A 21,998-nucleotide genomic window follows, 5' to 3' on the forward strand; every position below is an offset into this window, starting at 1 on the left:
AGGGGACACTTGGTGATGTCTGGGGACATTTTTCGGTTGTTGCCACTGGGGGGAGGGGGTGCTACTGGCATCAGGTGGGTGGAGGCCAGGGGTGCTGCTCAACACCCCACAGTGTACACGATGGCCCCCAGCCCAGAGACTGACCTGGCCCCAGACGTCAGTGGTGCTCTGGCTGCAAAGCCTGGCTCTAAACTAAAACAACCTTCTCCCTTTTCCAAATGGTCGCCTCAGGAAGCACATTTATGGCTGTGACGTGGATCTGGCTCAAGCCTGTTTTGGAAGCTGGCTGGCATGGGCACCGCCCTCCAGCAGCTCCTAACCCCTGGGGAAATGTGGCCTTGCCGGCCCCCACTGCTGAGGCTCGAGGGAGGCAGCCGGGCAAGGTCAGAGGCATCTGACTCACGGGGTGCAGACACCCGCCACGGAGGTGACTAACGGCCCTCGTAGAATGTGCCAGAATCCTTCGGGGCAACGGCAGGGGAGGAGCATGGAGGCCAGCAGGAGGACGGATGGGCCCCCAGGAGCACCAGTGGCGGCCCTTGGGGAAGAAGGCACAAGACACGTCCAGCTGTCGCTTGGCGGGGGACTGCTGCGGGCTGACTTGTGTCCCCCCCCGCAAAAGGCTCGTCTATATTGTCCTGACGCTGGAACCTGTGAATGTGGCCTGATGTGGAAATGGGTCTTTGCTGACGTAATTAGTTAGGATGAGGTCATCCTGGATTGGGGCGGCCGCTAAACCCAATGATGACCGGTGTCTTTATAGGAAGAGAAGGCAATGTGATGACAGAGGCTGGGATCGGAGCAACACAAGCCAAGGAGCGCCTGCCTGGAGCCCCCAGAAGTGCAAAGAGGCAAGAAAGCATCTGCCCCTAGAGCCTTCGGAGGGAGTGTGGCCCTGCCCACACCTAGACTTCAGACTTCGGGCCTCCAGAACCGTGAGAGAGAGTAAATTCCTCTCTCTGACGCCACCCAGTCTGTGGTACTTTGTTAGGGCAGCGCCAGGAACCTCATCCCGGTGCCCTGGATGGTCCTCAGCTAGAAAAGGAAGCTGCACCGCGGGGCCAAACCTGTCTCCTCGCTGTGTTGCACTGAAACCTTGGGGCTTGGCATCCTCATCAAACCTTGTCACACCCACCCGCCTGCCCGGTTCTGTGAGGGGTGAAGGGCCCACTTGGCAAAATGCCCTGCTCGGTAATTGCTGGGTCCGTCCTCTTGTTCCTGTCCCCAGTTTCTAAAGTCACTCAGGGCCTGCATTGTTTTATGCCGTCCTAGAGCACCTGTTATGGGCCCCGGCCATTGCTGGGAGGACAGTGGGGCTATTGGTGGTTTCACGGCAGCTGAGTTCCAGAGTTGGGATGGAGCCAGATTGAACCTGGGACACCCTCCATAGCTCCCACATCACACAGTGCCCACCCCGTGATCCTGCAAGGCCCTGAATGATCTGCTGTCACCTCCCTGTCCCCACCACCTCCTGCTCTGCCCCTTGCTCACCCCACGCCGGCTCCTTCCCGTGCCCTCCAGGGCCCCTGACTTTCTTCAACACGCCAGGCACGGTCCAGCCTCCGGCTTTTTGCACTGGCCGTGACCCCCTCCCAGACGCCGCATCGCTCGCCCCACCCGCTTCGGGGCCCTGCTCGGCATCACCTTCTCACCCCTGCCCCCTTACCCCTTCTTCTGTGAGCCTGCCCACTGTTCTTATTGGCTCTTAGCTCACATGCGAGGCCGCTGTCTCTCTCGCTGCCTGCCTCCTCGTCACCAGGTGGCAGCTCCCTGTGGGCAGGCCTCTGTGTTGATTTTGGCCACTGCATAGCCCAGTGCCAAGAACGGTGCCTGCACGTGGAATATTTGCAGAATGAATGGACGATTAGAGGAGGGAACGTATGCAGGGTACACAGCACTGAAGAGAAAAGCGTCCGTTCTGCGGCCAGATCACTAGGTAGTCTTTGAAATGCTTGCGCAAAAAATGACAATGAATCTTTACTTTACATATATAGGAGAAGACAGATATAGGCCATGCGTGCTGGCACGGGGCCAGGCTGTACAGCCCCAGCTAATTTCTTGCTCATGATCTCAGAGAGTGTCAGAGAGGAAGAGGAACTGAAGCGTATTCAGCCGGCACAGCTCAGATGGGATTTCAGTGAATTTCAGTAAGAAGCTGGAGGTCAGTGTTTCAGGGCGGGTGGGACCCCTGAACCTACCCCCTCCCCCACCCCACCCCGAGCCTACTCCTCGGACAGAGGGTCTGGGGTCCTGCGGATGGACAGACTGCAGCACATCCAGCAGGTGTTACTCAGCAACGTGAAGATATGAGGTCTCGAGCCGAGAAAAGATGCAGAGGAACCTTAGTACTAAGTGAAAGAAGCCGGTCTGAAAAGACTACAGACGGTGTGATTCCAGCCATCCAGCATCCTGGAAAAGGCAAAACTATGGAGACAGTAAAAGGATCAGTGGTTTCCAGGAGCTGGAGGGAGGGAGGGGGATGACGTGACATTGTGCATTTGTCCAAACAAACGCGCAGCAGGTGCAACACTGAGTGAATCCTAATGTACAGCGTGGACTTTAGTTAATAATAATGTGTCAATACTGGCTCACCAATTGTTAACAAATACAACATGTTAATGACAGGGGGAAGAGCAGGAGTGGCAGGAGAATACGGGAACTCTCCGTACTGTCTGTTCAGTATTTCTATAAACCTAAAACTGCTCGAAGAAATAGAGTGACTTATGTCATTATATTTAATAAAATTTAACTATTTAAGTTACATACTTAAAATCATTTAATCACTGCAAAATCTTATTAAAAGCAGAAAGCAAGCAAGCAGAGTCTTAGACCCCAAACCCAGAGGCGCACACCCCGGGCCCATACGCGGCCCTGGCCCTCACCAGGTGACGACGGTTAAGTTATGTTCTGAGACGTGGATGCATCTTGTCCTAAGACCCTGAGAGTGAGTGATCACTGCGATCGCTTCCACTGCCCCCATGTCCAGAAGGCTCACACACAGTGACACATCCGTGACTCCTGTGGGGTCTGGCCAATGGGAACACTGGAGAGGGCGCAGGAAGCTGGGGCATTTCCTCCCCCGCTGACTCTTTGGCACTGCCAAGCAGCCCCTCCTCTAGCCCGTCCCCAGCCCCCAGGCCTGAACTCACCTTGCTGGCTTCTGTCTACCCCACGGTCCCACCCCCTGCCAGAAACACCCCGCCATGAACTATTCAGTTTGGACACGCCATCCTTTTCTTTCTGGGACCCAGAGTGCAGACTGCCGCCCCTCCAGACATTGGGAGTACATTAAGAGGACATCAAGGCATTGATCAGGCCTTGTTATTTTCTCTATTCTGATGCTTTGACACTTGGGGCCTGGCTGATCCTGGAGGGACTGCCCCCGCCAGGGCTGGCCGAGTCCTAGAGAGAGCAAAGGACTCTCCTACAAACACGCCTTCCAAATACAAACCAACCATTTCAGAGCCTACGCCCGCCCCCCACCATTATCACGTTCTCACACTCAGGGCTACTCTCTCCCTGCCCTGATCACCCCAGGGCCAAGTACCAGACAACCAGGGCAGCCCTTATGCTCCCAAACTCTGAAATTATTCAAACTAGCCACCCTAAGCCTGCTTACCCTGCCTCACCGGACCTTTCCCGCGAAAACCACGACAGACTCCTGCCTACACCCTCCCCTGGCTCCTGCTGCCTCCTGATGAGCCCTGGTGTCCCCCTGTGTGGCCCTGCATGGCGTGCCAAGCCTCCTGTTTCTGGAAAACGTGAGTATAACTGTTTCCTCCACGGCCGTTATCTGAACGATAACCAAACCCACGTGTTAAGGCCCCTCCCGCCGAGCGGTCCCGCTCACCTCCAGCACCGGACCAGCACCGAGGATGGTCCTCTCGACGCCGCTGGCGTAGCCCTTCTGGCTCAGGGCGGTGAGGCAGTGGATCAGGAAGTTGGTGCTCTGCGTCTTGCCAGAGCCGCTCTCGCCTGAGATGACGATGCACTGGTTGACGTGCTTCCGGAGCATGGCGTAGTAGGTGACGTCGGCCAGCGCGAACACGTGCGGCTCCAGCTTGCCCAGCTGCTGGTTCTCGTACATCTTCACGTACTTGGGGTTGTAGATGGGCAGGAACTTGAAGGGGTTGACGGCCACGAGGATGCTCCCGGCATACGTGTAGATCTTCTGCTGCAGGAAGCGGTGTTTGAGGTTCTTCAGGAGGTTCTCCTCGGTCAGTTCGGGGAGGTTGCACAGGTCATCAAAGTCCGCCTGCGGCCGGGGCAGGAGGCCACGTTCCACCAGGCGCCGGGTGGCCGTGGCCTGGGACATGAGCTGCATGTGCACGTACTTGATGGTCCCGTCTGCGTTGCGCTCCTGCAGCAGGAAGTAGTAGCCATCCTCCTGGGGGTGCTCGTCCTGCGCCCGCCGTGGCCACAGCAGCACACGGTGCACGGGCGAGTCGTTGGCATCCAGCACCCACTCCTCCCCGCCCGTCTCCTTGACCTCCACCAGCACGTAGCGCTTGCTGCCGTCCAGCTGCAGGCTGGTGATGGCGTCCTGGATGACGTCGGACGTGGTGCTGTCCTTGGTGGCTGTCACGCGGCACGAGGCCTGGCACGGGGTCTGGCTCTCGCTGGTGGCCAGCTGCGGGTAGATGTGCAGGTGGTAGGCCGCCTGCCCCCGGTGGCCGGAGCTGCCCGCCTCTTTCACACTCATCCTGCCGGCGGCCTGGCCTCAGCATGCCTCCCGGGCTCGGGGCGCGCGTCCTGGAGCTGGAAGGGAGGGGGGTGGCAAAATCAGAAGGGCGAAGGTGGGGGTGGGGGGACACTGACATTCACCTCTGGACAGACAGCCTCAGACCCATGGCCTGAATCCGTGGGCTCTCCTGAAGAGCCAGAAGGGCCGAAGAGCCTTATCTGTCCTTAAACGTGACACTCACCTAAGGTTTGTGGCTCCTGCAGAGCGACATCACCAGGCCCCTCCTGCCAAGATCAAACCCTTCCCCTGGAGTTTGCTCCGTCCCAGGCCCCGTCCCTCCCCACCAGCCTCTCAACCCTCAAGTCCAATGGCCACAACCATCTCAGAGCTCAGCCCTTCCTGGACTCTCCTCTCTGACAAAACCTCCCCTGGCAGATCCCTAAGCGGACGAAGACGCGGCCCCATGGGCCTTGGTTATGTCCCCAAAACACATGAGGAAGGTTGCGAGAGGAAGGTTGGGATGAGCAAGACTGAACCTGCCCCGAAACTCAGGGACCTTGAAACCCCCGGGTACCTGAAACCCCACTGAGGAGGATGAAGTCAGGGAGGGCCCCCAAAAACTCGCTCGAGAGAACTGCTCAGAGTACATTTGCTTCTAGAACCCACAACCCCATTCCAATCATGACAAGAACATCAGCCCCACATTGGGGGCATCCTGTGGGACGCCCGGCAGTCCTCCCCAAGACTGTGAAGGTCATGAGCAACAGGGAAAGACCAAGGAGTCATCCCAGGCAGAGGAAACTGGGGAGACATGATGACTTAATGTAACAGGGTTCCCTGGACAAAATGCATTTGCTCCTAAAGACATTTCGGGAAAGAGAGAAAAGGCAGCCAATGCTGGCAACAGCTCATTTTGTGTCTTGGAGCTAAAGGCAGAAAGGCAGTGTGGGTCACATGGGGGCCCACTGTGTGCCACCCAAGCGTGGCTGAAGATACAAAGATGAACCAGACCTTGGCTCAAAGCCCAGCGGGAGAAGCTGATATGCAAACAAATGTGAGAGAATATCAACCATGAGCGTGAGAAGTTACTGTTCCCAAGAGCCAGAGAAGGCTTTAGGGGAATGGTAACATCTAAGAGGGGTTCTGAAGGATGAAGAGGAATTCACAATGAAGCTCTGCCCATTCATGTACATACTGTCCACAGCTGCCTTTGTTATATCAGCATAAGTGAATAGTCATGACACAGATTAGTAACCTTAAGACCTGGAAAGTTGAAAATATTTATTTTCCAGTCTTTTATAGAAACAGTATGCAGACCTCTGCCCTGGGCAGAAGCATGACTCAGAGGCTGAGACGATCTGGGTTCTGGGAAACTGAGTCCCACAGCAGTGTTAGGAGGGTGGGGGATGGGTGAGGCTGAACAAAACTAGACATTATGAAGCTGCTACAAACAGGTAGGTAGGTAGTGGCAACAGGTAGGAAGGTTGGGGGAGATGGGAATATTTAATTTTCTAAACTTTCCCCCAAATTATTAAGTAACTTTGGAATTTTTCCTTCCAGTTTAATAGATGTTACATGTTTTAATAAAACCTGAATTGCTCTTAATGTGGTATGTTGGTACAGATGAACATTTCTCCGTGTCATGAAATATGCTTTGAAACATGATTTCTGAGTTCTTCGACACACATCTTCATGTCCAAGTTTGAGCATTTCCTTGGGATCAGTTCACTCATGTAGAATTAGCAGATAAATGGATGTGAACATTGATAAGTGTCTTTATTCAAAAAGCCACAGTATCCTGCAGAAAAATTCTATGAAACGGTGGGGCTCATCTACTCTGGAGACACTTTGGCAGTTTCTTTAAAAGTTAATTATACACCTAGCATGTGACCCACTCCTAGGAGCCACTCTTAGGACTTAAGAGAAATGAAGCAGATGTTCATACAGAGATTGTACATGAATGTCCTTTTTTTCTAAAATTAATTAATTAATTAATTTATGGCTGTGTTGGGTCTTTGTTGCTGCACGTGGGCTTTCTCTAGTTGCGGTGAGGGGGGGCTACTCTTTGCTGCAGTGCGTGGGCTTCTCATTGTGGCGGCTTCTCTTGTTGTGAAGCACGGGCTCTAGGCGCGCGGGCTTCAGTAGTTGTGGCTCACGGGCTCTAGAGCGCAGGCTCAGTAGTTATGGTGCACAGGCTTAGTTGCTCTGCGGCACCTGGGATCTTCCTGGACCAGGGCTTGAACCCGTGTCCCCTGCATTGGCAGGCGAATTCTTAACCACTGCACCACCAGGGAAGTCCCTACATGAATGTTCTTAATGGCATTGTTTCTAAAAGTCCCAGACTAGAAACAACCTGAATGTACACAAACCGGTGAATGGACGAATAAACCAGCCACACAATGGAACATGACTCAGCTGTGAGAAGGGACACAACACAGTCCTCACAACAGCATGGAACAACACGCAACAATCTCAGAATCTGTGTGCTGAGTGAAAGACAGAAGACGAAAAAGAGTACCTATAGACCCAGCAATTCCACTCCTAGGTATGGACCCAAAAAGACTTAAAAACAGGGATTCAAACAGATACTTGGACACACACACGTTCACAGCAACCCTATTCACAATAGCCAAAAGGTGGAAACAACCCAAATTTCCATCAGCTGATGAATGGATGAACAGAATGTGGTCCATCCACACAATGGAATGTTACTGATTCATGCTACAATGTGGATGAACTCTGAAAACATTATGCTGAATGAAAGAAGACAGAGACCAAAGGCCACATGTTGTATGAGCCCATTTATATGAAATGTCCAGAACAGGCAAATCCATAGAAATAGAAAGTAGACCAGTGGTTCCCAGGGGCTGGGAAGTGAAGAGGTGGGGGAATGGGGAGAGACTCCTGATGGACACAGGGTTTCCTTTTGGGGTGATGGAAAAGTTCTGGAGCTAGATAGAGGTGATGGTTGCAAAACATTACGAATATGCTAAATACCATTGAATTGTTCACTTTAAGTGGTTAATTTAACGTTATACAAATTTCATCTCAATAAAATTTTCAAGAGTACATATATGATTCCACATACAGGTGACCCTTGAACAACATGGGTTTGAACTCCGTGGGTTCACTTATATGCAGATTTTTTCACTAAATATGTACTTTAGTAGTACATAATCTGTGGTTGGTTGAACCCCAGGATGGAGAGCCACAGATATGGAGAGCCAACTGTAAAGTTATACACGGATTTAATTTTAATTTAAAAAAAAAAAATATTTATTTATTTGGCTGAGACTGGTCTTAGCTGCAGCACACAGGATCTTTTTTTTTTTTTTTCCAATTGCGGCATGTGGGATCTTTTTTAGTTGCGGCATGTGGGCTCTTTCAGTTGTGCATGCGGGCTCTTAGGTGGCATGCAGGATCTAGTTCCCTGACCAGGGATTGATCCTGGGCCCCCTGCAATGGGAGCATGGAGTCTTAACCGCTGGACCACCAGGGAAGTCCTTATACATGGATTTTTGACTGCATGTGTATATGAGGGTCAGCATCCTTAACCCCTGTGTTGTTCAAGGGTCAACTGTACGTAAATTTCTAAAAAGTGTAAACTAATTAGAGACAGAAAACTGATTGTTGGCTGCTTGGAGGAGGGGGACAGGGCGGGAGGACAAAGGAGCCAGGGAGAGTTTTGGGGTGATGGATGTGCTCACTATCTTGATCGTGGTCGTGGGCTCCTGGGTGCTTGCATGTGTCACAACTCATCCAATCACACACTTCAAATAAGTGCCATTTATAGTGTATCGATTATACCCAATAAAGCTGTTTAAAACAAAGCATGTGGATTATGAAAGGACCCAATTCCCCAGGAGTGCAACTTTTAAAAACCTCTTGCTTACTTTTCAAAATGCCCAATCCTCGAGCCCAGCCACCGAGATCCTCAGATGCCACTGCAAGGAAATGGCTGGGAATCTATGAACTTGTCTGTGTTCAGAGGTGCCAGGTGGTGCCGCCCACCTGACCGTCCCCTGGAAACTCTGAGAGCTAACTGCAGGATGTTCCTGGGCAGCCCCAGAAGGCTGTGGAGGGTGGGTAGTTTATGCGCTTCCAAGCCTGGTGAGAGAGGCAGGAGCCCAAACTGTAGAGCTGCACCTTAATCACGGCCACATGAACACACGTGTGTGCTTGTGAACATACATGTACGAATGTGAGCACACGTGCAGACACGGACACGCGTGATTGAATACACACTCTCATACGACCGTGCTCACACACGCACGCACACAAATGTGGACACACATGCACAGAATTTCATTTGAACACACCCACACTCACATGCGTGCACACACACACACGCGCGCGCAGACCCAGGGCTTCAGGCAGAGCCTGAACCTCTGTGACACGCACTCGTGGAGACACGGCTCACGAGCGCCACAACTTCTGGGGGCACGTTCCAGCTCAAGGACCAGGGGCTTTGGATGGTCTCACGCCCAAGCTGCCTGGATGCAGGCGGCAGAAAGGTCACATGGATGCGCCTGCTTTCTCCTCCCAGCGGACACCGAGCTGGGCTGAGCGAGGAGAAGCCATCAGGGCCCAACCACGTGATCTTGCCCGCGGGGCCTCTGTCACCTGCCCTGACAAGGGTCTGGTTGACGCTGGGACAGGCTGAAGGCTGTGTGGCCCGCTGAGCTCTGTGCTGTCCCACATCCTCCAGGGCTCACTGATCATGAGGCACCCTCGGAGCCCACGGGGGACTTTTACAGCTCTGGGCCCCTTGGTGGGAGGAGCAGGGGACTCCATACTCTGAGACTGGGGGCCATGGGGGCAGTCACAGGTCCAGCCAATGCACACCCCACCCCCAGGCCAGGAGGAAGTATTAATAGATAAGCCTTGCTCAAGGGGCCTGCTGACCGCTGGAGCTGCAGGGAACGGGCCGGCCAAAGAGAAGGGGGGGGCAGGGTGGACACCAGCTGGGGGCCCTCACGGGAGTCCCCGCAGGGCCCAGCCGACCCACCTTGCAGCAGCTGCCCCTCCAGCCACCATAGCCCACCCAGGCCCACCACATCTGCATCCTGGGAAACTCCACCCTGCACCTGCCTGTGGGGCCCTCCCCACGCCCAGCCAGCCTCACCTGGTCCTGCTCCCCAGGGAGCCTGCACTCTCCTCTCAGAGCGGCTCCCTTTTCCCCCTTCCCGGGGGAGGACCCTCCCACTGAAATAGCTCATGGCCCTGAAAACCAGAGGCACTAGTAAATCCTTCTCCAGCCCAGGGTCGAGTTCCCTCCTGGCTTCCACGCAGCCTGGAGCTGGCCCTTCCTGCTCCCACCTGTCCCTCGGTCCGCTATGCCCCCGTGCAGTAGAAACCACTGCTCCCCTCTCCAAAGATGCCACCAAGCTCCTGCCAATCACGTCTTTCCTGGTCCTGCTCACTTGCTCTGCAGCCGTGGGGACCAGGTGTCACCTGGACCTGCCCCTGGAGCCCATCCACTCTGTTGCACTCCCCCATCAGGGGCTGAGCTCGCGCCCAGGGACGCCCACCCCACCTCCAGCCCCAAACACCCAGGGTGTTTGTTCCCTGCTCCTCCCACTGACCACATCCTGTCTGCTGTCCCCAGAACAGTCTTCTCTTCTCACCAGGAGGTCAGGAGGGCCCCTGAGGGACCGCTGTCTCCATCCTCTGGGCCACTGCAGGGCAGTGCCTGGAAGCATCGGTCTAGGTGTGGGTGTCCCAACACAGAGCCCCTCGGGGACCCCCTCTGGCCAGCCCTCAGCCCCTGGCCATCAAGGCCCATATAGCACAGCCCCCACTCTGGTAGATTGGCTGCTGCAGGGAGCAGTTCTTGGACATACTCTGGCTGTTCCCCACCCAGCCAGGCCCAGGCTTGCAGGCCCCCTCCAGTCACGGAGAAGCTGCCCAAAGCCCCCAACCCACAGGGGGAAGTCTGCTTCCCCCAGCCCAGGCTGCATCCCCATGAGACACTGACCAGGCCATCACCACGGGCCTGGCACCCTGCCCTCCCCTTCCCTCCCCTGCATCTCAGACGGGGGCCGGCCCCACACTGCTGCCTCCTTCCAATGCCATCCGTGTCCCCTGTCCTCGTCCTCAGGTTGGAATGCCCCTCGGACCCCTCCACCAGATCCCAGGCAGCTCTGTTCCCAATGCGGATGTACCCTCTTAGACCCACAGACTCCTCATTCTACAGGTGGCACCACTTGAACCTAAACACTGGGCTGATCTGATCCGCTCTACATCCTCACTATGAAGGCCCCTGACCCCTTCTGCCAAAGTGACTTCCGGAGAGGCCCACCCAAGTGAGAGGTCTGCCCGGAGCAGCCTGAGAAGTGCTGCCTCAAAGCATCCTCACTGGCACCGAGGATCAATATTTTTTCCCAACCCATGGCCATCAGTGGGCACAAAAGAGCATTTTGTCACTTATAATCCTTTGTCAGGCTGGGTTTTTTGAGAATTCACTGTATTCAGTAACGATTTTTCTGTTTCTGGAAGCTGTTCATGTCAGTTGCCCTTTTTTCCCCACTGAACCATGCCTACCTAGCTCATTGATTTGGAGGCGCTCTTTGTATAGGAAGGGTATTAACTCTTTGCGACGTCTGATGAATCTAATTCATACAGATTTACTTTTGTGTATGGTGTTTTTTGATACAAATACCACATTTTCCAGGCAGTCAGATCTGTGGGTCATTTCTTTCATGATGTCTATCACCCATTCCCCTCCCAGAGCTGATGAACATGGAACCACACTCTGTACTCCTCTCCCTCCCTCGACTTACTCTTTACATTTCCGTCTTTATCCATCTGGAAATTATACTGGAGGGTGTGAGAGTTTCCTAGGGCTGCTGTGACAGAGTACTATAAACCAGGTGGCTTAAAACAAGAGACATGTCTGGATGAGTCCAAAATCAAGGTGTGGGCAGGGCTGGCTCCTTCTGGAGGCTCTGAGGGAGAAACCATCCCATGACTCTCCTGGCTTCTGGTGACCCTTGGCTTGTAGGTGCATCACTCCGATTTCCTGGCCCAACATCACATGGAGGCCTTCTCTGTCTCTGTGTCCTCCCCTCTTCTTATAAAGACACCAGTTATTGGATTCAGGATGAAGCCACCTTGAGACCTTTACATCCGCAGACACCGTATTTCTAATCAAGGTCACTTTCTGAGGTTCCGGGTGGAATGAATTTTGGGGGACACCAGTCAACCCAGTACAGTATGGGAAGTGCAAGGAGAATCCAGATGGTCTCCAAAGAGTGAAGCAATTGTTTTAATGCTTTTTCTTAAAGAATCTATCTCTTCCCAGACCAGGGAGGCTCCTTTGTTAAAGATCATACGTTAAGTTATGTTACACACGCGGGTCTGCCTCTGGGCTGTTGATACCTGCGTGGTGCCACACTGTGATTACCACGACTCCAGGGGATGTCCTTAAACAGTGACATCTCTCTTGGAGGAGCTCAGCTGTTTTCTCTGGCTTCTAAGCACGTCTTCCTCACGGAGTCTTAACAGAGCCTGAGACCTGGAAGCCAGTCATGCTGTGGCTTAAGGTCCTTTCCACAAGTGGATGTGAAACCTGCACCCCAAGAATCCCCAGACTGTGTCTGGAATGAAAGGAAGCAGGTCTGGGACTGAGGAACTGGGGGCCCTGGGTCCCCAGGGGGGATAGCTCGGCGAAGTGGCAATTGCATGCTGTGGCCGTGTGTTGGGGGCAGCAGGTCCTGAGAACCCATGTGTCTGTCTTTGAGCCAAACCGCCTCTTCAAATGCCCCGAAGTTAAAATGCCTGTTCTGCCTTCTGACTAATGCTCACAGAAGCACACGCAATGTGAACAGGAAGCAAAACCCATCCCTAAACGGATAGGCTCCGTCTACCTGGAACTCATCGGAGAACTATGCCCTCATCACAAAATGGAAACCAAACTGGCAGACTATAAAATTCCTGGATGAAAGAGCCAAAAAGGAGGAAGGGAAATGCCCATCAAAAGATGAGTGGATATGGGACTTTCCTGCTGGTCCAGTGGTTAAGACTCCGAGCTCCCAATGCAGGGGGCCTGGGTTCGATCCCTGGTCAGGGAGCTAGATCCCACATGCATGCTGCAACTAAGAGTTCGCATGCTGCAACTAAGAGATCCCACATGCCGCAAAGAAGATCCTGCACATGGCAACAAAGATCCCGAGTGCCGCCACTAAGACCCGGAGCAGCCAAAAAAAAAAAAAAAAAAAGGATGAGTGGATAAACAAAATATGGTCCACCGACCCAGTGGAATATTACTCAGCCATAAAATGGAATGAAGCGGTGACACACCCTACAACGTGGATGAACCTCCAAAACATCATGCTGAGTGAAAGAAGCCAGATACTAAGTATGATCCCATTGACATGAAACATCCAGAATAGGCAAATCCACAGAGACAGAAGGCAGATTAGTGGTTGCCAGGGGCTGGGGGAGGGGCAATGGGAGAGACTGTTGATGGGGACAGGGTTTCCTTTTGGGGTGATGGGAATGTTCTGGAACTACATAGAGGTGGTGGCTGCAGATCACTGTGAATCTAAATGTTACTAATGGCCAATCTTCTGTGCACGATAAAATGAATTCCCGCTGAAAAACCTGAACATTGAAAAATTAAAAAGGCTTTTGCAAACGCCATACTGGTGTCCTTTCAGCGCTTGGAGGGGATGTGAGCCTCAGTTCAGGGCCTTTCTCTCATGCTCTCAGAGAAAGGAGGCACAGGGAAGAGGGGGAGGCAACCAAAAATTCGGGCCTCGGGGTGAGTGGACAAATGTGAATGAGCCGCTCTCAAGGCCCGGCCAAGGTCTCATGCGTGAAAAAGTGAGGTTCTGCCGAACAGCTTGGGGAATGACTTGGAATTGACTGGAAAATAAGGAGGACGGGGGCCTCCAAAAAGTGTAGCATAGCCGCTTCGTTTATATAAGGCCATAATTTGAAGCCACATGTTTATCGGATGAAATCATCCTCAAGTTAAAAGGAGAAGGCCGGCGTTACAGCAGAATCAGTTAGGAAACACCGTTTAGAAGTCAGCGCGTTTCCACTTTTCCACACGTGTTTCCTTGAACCTGTTGGGATTTTTTTAGGGAAATGATCACATGAAGTTATTGGAAAGATGGACATGCTGAGAAATAGCTACAAAAGAAGTATGTTTCTCAGTCTTGGCAGCTCAGAGCTGGAGAACAGCTTAGGGTTTAGGTTGGGTGAGGGGGGATGCAGCCACAGGCCACGGAACGTCCGGAGCCCCCAGAAGCTGGAAGGGACAAGGAGGGGTCTCCCCCCGGAGTCTCTGGAGAGTCACGGCCCTGCTGATGCCTTGGTTTTGGACTTCTGGCCTCCAGAGCTGCAAGGGAATCAATTTCTATTGTTTAAGCCACTCAGTTTGTGGTACCAATTTACGGCAGCCCCAGGACACGAATCCAGGGGTCTGGTGCAGAAGATACTGGATGCTCTGATTGAGGCCATGGTCAGGAACGGCCACCACCTCTCTTTTGCCTTACTTAAATATCCCTGGAGAAGCCCATCCCAAACACCCTCTCATGACTGTCCCTTACTTCCCTAATTCGTTCCCCTAGGCCTTCCAGTCTGGCCCAACCGGTCTGAGTCCTAGAGAAAGCTCTTCCTCCAGGCAAGTGCTGGGGCAGCCTGGTCCATTCACCTGTCCCTGAGGCTGATTCCTCTCCTTGGGGTCTGCGGCTATGTCCCCAACGAGGCTGTCTTCTTTCAAAGTCTGTCCAGTCAACAAATGTTTCTCCACTGCCCACACCCCACCCCGGGCCAGGCCAGGCTGACAGCAAAATAGAGTAAGAATGTGGCAGTGTCTGGCCTTCAGGGAACTTGACAAATCAACCCACCAGAGACGAGGCATTTCCAACAGCAATAGTGCTTTGGACAGGAAAAATGCAGTGTGTTCAAGCAGCAGCTCTCAACGGGGTGGGGATTGGGGGGGGCAATTCTGTCCTACCCCATGGGACAGTTGGCAATGGCTGGAGACATATTTGGTGGTCACCACTGGGTGGGGGGAGGGGAGGTACTTCCGGCATCTGGTGGGTGGAGGCCAGGGATGCCGCTCAACACCCTACAATGTGCAGGACAGGCCCCCACAGCAGAGAATGATCTGGCCCTGGACGTCAGCAGTGCCGTCATGGGGACAGAAACTGACCAGAGCAGGCTGGTCACTTTGGATTAACCAGGAGGCAGGGAGGCGCTCAGAGGAGATAGTTGCCGAGGCCTGCTCAGTGAGACAGGATGGACGGGCTGAGCTTGGCGATGGCGGCCCAGGCGAGGGCGGTGAGCGCCATGGGCAGGGGCAGCTGGGACTGGCCTCAGAACAAGGGGACCAGTGTGGCCGGCAGGAGGGGGAAGGGCCGAGGTCAGGAAGGTCAGATCCCACAGGGCCTTGTGAACATGGGAAGGAGTCCGGATTTTCATGCAAGTCTGATAGGGAACCCTGGCTAGTTGGAGACAGGGAGGACCGAGACATGAGTGACATCAGGAAGGGATCAGCCAAGCCTAGTGTGGCAGGCAGACTGGGGTGGGGGGCAGGTATTCGGCGGCTCCTGCAGGTGTGGGTTGGGGGGACTGATGGTGGTTCGGGTCAGGCCCATGGGACACAGGTGGGTTCCGGTTACAAGGGGAAGGCACAGCTGCAAGGCCCTGTGGGGGGCTGGGCTCCGGGTCCTTCCCTGTTGACCGGTAGGCTCATAAAGACATGGAAAGTAGCCTGGGAAGTGGGTCTGGGCAGGCAGAGGAGAACCCTTTGGGACCCTCCTCTCCAATGACATGGTCCACCTGTCATCATGCCCTGGTGGAAAGCCACCTTGAGAACCTTATACGGGCAGAGCTGCGGTGACAACACACAAAAGCCCTGCCTGAGACCAGATTGAGCAGCTCCCGGAGAACAAGGGAACCCCGCTTGGCTTTTAAAGGCAGTTCAGATCCCCGGGTAGGGCTCTGGAGGCTGCTGTGCCAGCCCGGTCACCGGGGGCTGGGTGTGACTCTTCTCCTAGGGGACACCTGGCAATGCCTGGAGACAGTTTTGGTTGTGACAACTTGGGGGGCGGGTGCTACTGGCATCTGGTGGGTGGAGGCCAGGGACGCTGCTCAACACCCTACAGTGCACAGGACGGCCCCACCACAGAGCATGATCCAGCCCCAGACGTCACCAATGCCAAGGCTGAGAAAGCATGCTTTAAATAAATAAGAAAAATGTTTGCACACTTCAGGGTCTCCCCAGGGCCTCACAGGCACACAAGATGTTAGCATGATTCCAAGCCCATGTTCACCCGACTACACAATATTTAGAAGGAGGGATCAAGAGAGGGAGCTGGCTTTGTGGGGTGACTGCCCCAGCTGTTGGGGCCTAGGGCCACCTGCCCCCGTTCAGGTCACTTTCTCCACTCCAGATACCCTGTTCCTTAGCTTCCCCACTTTCATCCTCTCCTCTCCCTGCTAAACCAGGGGGCAGACTTCCTCGAGACCACCAGGAGGAAAGGGACCAGCCCCCTGAGGGTCTATGGGCCAGCCTACGCTCTTACACTTTCTTTGTGTCATGCGTTCTGATAAACAGGATCTCCGCGTGACAGCCAAGGACTCTGGTGATCTTCCCAAGCAGTGGCCTGGGACCCTGGCATGCTTGCCAGGAAATGAAAGCCCCAGGTGCGTCCCCAGGATCTGAGAAGCAAAATCTCAAAGTCTCCTCTGGGCTCACCAGGTTCCGTCCTCCCTCGAATGGGATGGACAGGCTCTGAGAGATGAGTAGGAAGATAGCGGCAAAGCCCCAGTCGGTCCTGATGCTGACACTGTCCTGCTTTTGTTTGCGAGGAAGCAGCAGCAGTAACAGCGGCCTTGGAGGCAGATGACCACGCCAGGGCCCTTGGGCCTTCCTCTTCCTCCATCAGCCAGCTCAAGCCAGGCCCAGGCTCCCGTTCCAAGCTCGCTGGTGCCGGGTACTTCACGGCCCTCACCGGGCTGGTAAACTGACTTCTGTGGACATGACTGCTGGCCGGACATCTGTGCTCTGAGCAGAGAGATGAGGGCTATTCCCACTCCCTCAGTATCTCTGAGAGCCAAATCTGCACCTGGCTTGTTAACGCTTTTTGCGGAATGACTTTCAGATTTTCCAGAAACTTCTTTTGTCTCATCACCTGTGACAGCAGCCGGTCCCAAAGTCACTTTGTTCCATGAATGGGTTGTTTTTGGACTCCCCTCTTGACCCTGGCAATACTGAGGACAGGGACCCCCGTACACCCCAATTATGAACCTTGGCCGGCCCCTGGGCGGGCACACACTGTCTCCCAGGCCTGGCTCTAAACACACCCCTTGTAAAGTCCCACGAGGTCTGCTCCCCCTGAGTTCTGTTCTTGCCTCTCTACTGTCACCCCAAGTATAAGGACCTGCGCAAGATCTGGAAAATTCCCTAACAGGGCACTTCCAAAGTTGACATGGCCAACCTGCCTAGCTACCCTAAAATGTTTATTTAAATAAATGAGACAAAACTAAACGAGCTTATTCTCTATAACTACCATTATTTATTGAAAATTCCCTCACTAAATAAAAATGAAATCTGTCTCTTACCCAGTGTTACAGCCTGAATTGTGTGCCTGCCCCCTACGCCCCCAATTCATTATGTTGAAGTCCTACTTCCCAGGACCTGAGAATGTGACTGTATTTGGAGACAGGGCCTTTAAAGAGGTGATTCAGTTAAAAGGAGGTCATTAGGGTGGGCCCTGATCCAAAGGGACAATCAGGACACGGACTCACACAGAAGTAAGGTGAAGACTCACACAGAGGTGAAGACTCAGAGAGAAGATAGCCGTCGACAAGCCAAGGAGGGAGGCCTGAATGCATCCTTCCCTCGTGGCCTTTGGAAGGAACCAACCCTGCCCACACCCTGATTTGGACTTCTGGCCCCCAGATCCATGAGACAATACATTTCTGTTGCTTAAGCCACCTAGCCTGTGGTACTTTGCTACGGCAGCCCCAGGAAACTTGTACACGCAGCAGTGACAGTCATGAAATGCTTGGAGCTGGCTCCCCTCTCGCACACACAACCCTAAGAAACGGGGCAGAGCTGGGATGTAAACGAATGAGTCAGACCAGGACAGCTTATTCATTGCTCCGACTAAGCCACAGGCCGAACCCTTGAATCACTACTTTATTTATCATCGGGGCTCGGGCTCAGAGTCTCAACGAGGAAATGAGTAGAACCCAAACTCATCGGCTGAGTTTTTGAGACATGCCTAATCTCCAAGGCCCTTTCTGGGCCAACATGAAAAAAAGCAAAGAGGTGAAGTGATGGGCTCTGCACCTCGGCCGGCAGTGCGCTGGCTCGTTGGGGGCCCGGCGGTGCTCAGACAGAGCCCTTTGTTCTGTCCCTCCGTCTCCGGGACGAGGGCAGAGAGAAGGGCCTGTCTTGCTCGGCGGGGAGGCCGAGCAGGGGCTGCCTGGCACAGTTGGTTGGGGATGCTGGGTGCACAAAGGGCTGGTGGATGGGGACTGGGGGGAGGGCAGCATCCAGAAGGGGTCAGACGGCCCCAGAATGTGCGGTTTCCTCCCCTGGAGTTAAAGCAGCAATGTCATGGTCGGGGAACAAGCAGAGGAGGACACATGAAGAGTAAAACTTAGTCTGTGCTTGAGGACGGACTGGCGTCTGGAGCCAAGAGGGCAAATGGGAGAAGATAACATGGCTTCAAGAGCCACAGTGATCTGGGGCTACTTCCAAAGTAGGTCTTTGAGAGGAGAATCTGATACCTCTAATCTCAGAAGAAAAGCAACAATTTGTTCCGAGACAAGGACAGTTCCTGCAGAAATACAGGTCAGTGGGAAGACAAAGAAGAGACAGACAATGGCATCTGCTGTGCCAGCGAGTGATGACGGCCCCAGCTCACCTCCTCTTCCTCCTCTGCTGAACATTCTCGGGGCACGTTCTCTAACTCCCCCTCAGTCCATTCCCAGTGGTGTCTCCTTTTTATCAGGACTCCAGATTAAGAACCGAGCGGATGGCAGAATTCAATTGCTGGCCTCTTTTCCCCACGCCTGCCCTTGGCAGCAATTTGCTGGGAGCCCAGCAAACACCAAAGACCCACTGAGGCAATGGTGGGCCTGGAGCGGGAACCAGATTTTACTACAGAGCAGTGCTCCTGTCCCCCAGGGGACACACAGCCATGTCTGGGGACATTTTTGGTTGTCACAACTTGGGGTGGGTGTGTATTATTGGTATCTCGTGTGTGAAGGCCAGGGATGCTGCTCGACATCCTATAATGCACGGGGTGGCCCCCACAGCAAAGAATGACCCGGCCCCAGATGTCAATGGTGCTGCAGTTGAGAAACTGCTGTAGCAATTTGGTCTTCGCCAAAGTGAGGTTACTAATGATCCTTCGTACTTCTAGAAAGCACAGGGAGCCATCTCTGAAGCTGTCACCTGCCTGAGCCTAGTTTCTATATCGAGAAAATAGGAACTGCAATCCCCTTGCTGCTGGTTGGCAGAATAAAAGAGTTGGGTATAAAAGCGTCTATCACAGAAGATGCTCAATAAAGAGCTGCACATGGACGTGCTTATGTGGTTCCCTCTTCCCCACTTGGTTTAACACCTCTGTATCCTTCAAGGCTTGGCTTAGGGCCAGCCACCTCTCCTGAGGAAACTTGCTGGAATCCCCCATGCCCTGAAGCTTGTGCTGGTCGTTCCTGATTCTGTCCCCACAACTTCTTGTGCCACCTGTGTTGCTGCACTGACCAACTACTCTGAACTCCATTAGTCCTGTTGGGGAGGGCGGCCCACTAGAATGTCCCTCCCCCAGGGCACAAGGGCTCATCTCTGCCCCTGGGACCCAGCCCACAGCACCTTGCGTGATCAGCCCTTGCTTCACTGAACTCTGGGTCCACCCAAGACACACAACTTCAGGGAGACAAGGAAAGGGAAGCGGCAAGTTAACAAGCCTCTGTTGGGGATAGAAGATGGATCCTACAGTGAAACAGAATGGGGAGATTCCCAAGTCCCCACCTGCTTCACCAAGTCACAGGCCTGGACCTGAGGCAGGGTCTCACCCAGGGATTTCCAGCCAGAAGGATACAGCTGAAACCCTGGGAACAGGTATGATGTGCAAAAGCACATTTGGCACTGCAATTTCCCACGTGAAAGATAAGGAAGCAGTAAGATAATCATATTCGGATATAAACTGTAGGATGGAAAGCCCAACAAAAGTGGGATCACCGCGGTGGGGATTCACCCGTTGGGGGCTCCATAAAACTAGACAGGGCTGTGTGCTGGAGACACCAAGGTTGGGTTTCAAAGTTGCAGAACACTGATTAGGCCAATCCATTCATTTTGCAAGTAAAGAAACAGACAAAGAGACTTGACGGAGGTTAGGACCCCCAACACAAGACCCTCCATGACAGCCTGCCTGGCCACACTCCCGGAGGAAGGAGACAACAGCAGGGCTGTGGAACCAGAAGATTCTGGTCCAGTTCATGGGGGTGGGGAGAGGGGGAGTGGGAGTGTCCCAGCCAGGGCAGGCCCATACTCAGAACCTGCACGAGGCATGACTGTGGGCTCTAATCATGTGTTCTGGGGCAAGCGAGGCTGAGGGTCTTGCTTACGGAAGCTTCCATAAGGGCCAGAACATTCTAGAAGTGAACGGGGTGGTTATCTTTCTGTGGCCCTCTTTACATTCAAGCTATCCAGACTCGTGTCCTGAACGCACTATAAACCCAGGCTCCCTGGCCCTTCTAGCAGGTCCCAGACAAGGATCCCCAGGGTCAGAAAGAAGAGAAATTAATGCTGATCAAAACGGTTTAGAGCCAGGCCCATCAGACAACTTTCCAGCTGCCCATGTCACCTCCCACTGCTCCTGGATGCCTTAAGCGTTTGGAGACTCCAAGACCAGAACATACCTCAGGAAGGTAGGAGCTGGGACCCTCCAACTGTAAGGCACAATGTCCCCACCAGCTCCCACCTCAGACAAAGAGGTGTGGGAGAGGCTTTCCCTTAAAGACTCCTGGCCTACAAGGCGCCTGCCTGCGGCTACCGTGCCTCTCCCAGGCTGAGCTCACAGCCACCGGGGGACAGATTTCCTGTATGTCGTTTTACCCATTTAAGTCCAAGGATGCAACTCGGAGGAGGTGGTGACAGCCTAGCACATGCGGGTGTGTGCGCACCCGCCCCCCCCCCCGAAACCCAGTTCCGGCCCCACAGCTGGGGTGGGGGTGGGCCCAAGAGCTCCTTCCTTGCTCCCTAGAACCCCCAGGCTCTAGCCAGTCCGCTCTTAGGAGGACAGTGTTGGGTTTTCCAGTCCTGAATACCGCCCAGAAGGCGCTGAAACTAGCCTGGGTCACCCAGCAGTTGGGGGTGAAGTCAGGGATAAGATGAATCAAGAGGGTAAGACGGGCCCCCAAATCTCCATGGTCTGCACCCCAATGTCTGAACGGGGCCATTCTAGTCCTTTCCTTTCCTCCCCTTCTCCCCAGGCTCTCCCTGGACCAGACCTCACTTCTTGCCATGGCTTCTACCCCCCTTCTGCCTCCCCTCCCATCCCCCATTTCCCCTCTTACCAATTCGGCCGGCCACCACACCAGTGGGTTCAGAGCCCCTCACATTTACTGAGCACCCACTGAGTCCCAGGCGCTGCCCTCCCTCAGGCACCATTCCTCTACCTCTTCACCGTAGGCAGACGCCCCCAGGCCGTCCTGCACCGTTCCCCCCCAATCGCACCCCGGCTGTTCCCCCACCGGCCTTGCTCCTCTCAACCCCCAGCCTGGGCCTCTCAACCCCGCCTCCTTGCTTCTCCCCCTCCCAGCCCCGTTTCCTGCGACCCCCCAACTACCACTTAAGCCACGTCCTCTTCAGAGAAGCTGCTCAAAGCCACAAGATCTGCCTCCACACCCGCCCAAAAACTCCCTCACCAGGCCCATCACATCAACTTTCTCCTTCATCGTCCCGTTCCCACTCCGTCTCCAGCAAACTCTCCACGACCCCCCAAGCTCGTTCCCGCCTCCTCGACCCCTGCTTTCGCGCCCCCCCCAACTAACCCTTAGCCCCGTCCCTCTACAAGGCAGCCCGCCGATGCGAGCTTCGAGATCAAACACTCGACCCGCGGCCGCCCGGCACTCACCTGGGCCTTGGCCGCCGCGCGCCGCCGGTCCCGGCCCGGGTCCCCGCCCGGCAGCCAGCCCGCTGCTCTTCGGGCGCTCCGCCCCACCGCGCCCGCCGCTCCCGCCGCTCCCCCGCGCGCTCCCGCTTCCGGGTTCCGGAGGGGAGGGCCCGGGGGCGTGACGCCAGGGCGCCAAGGGGGCGGAGAAACACGAATCCCCGCCC

General features: G+C 54.4%; 1 protein-coding gene across 11 annotated transcripts in view; it reads right to left on the minus strand.

Annotated features, from left to right (window-relative positions):
- The window catches only part of MYO9B (myosin IXB), an 88,140-nt gene extending 66,262 nt beyond the window's left edge, over positions 1–21,878 (minus strand). For 10 of the 11 annotated variants that reach the window (XM_061190276.1, XM_061190272.1, XM_061190278.1 and 7 more), the window contains exons 1-2: positions 21,796–21,878; positions 3,851–4,758 (exon numbers count right to left, since the gene is read on the minus strand). In XM_061190276.1, coding sequence (XP_061046259.1) covers positions 3,851–4,702 — 852 coding nt within the window. In that variant the 5' untranslated portion in view covers positions 4,703–4,758; positions 21,796–21,878. Of the gene's footprint in view, positions 1–3,850; positions 4,759–21,795 lie in introns of those variants that run through there. The other variant, XM_061190281.1, reaches the window with a different exon arrangement.
- Between the last annotated feature and the right edge of the window lie 120 nt (positions 21,879–21,998).

Source organism: Eubalaena glacialis, chromosome 4, assembly GCF_028564815.1.
Source record: "Eubalaena glacialis isolate mEubGla1 chromosome 4, mEubGla1.1.hap2.+ XY, whole genome shotgun sequence".
Taxonomy (NCBI): Eukaryota; Metazoa; Chordata; class Mammalia; order Artiodactyla; family Balaenidae; genus Eubalaena; species Eubalaena glacialis.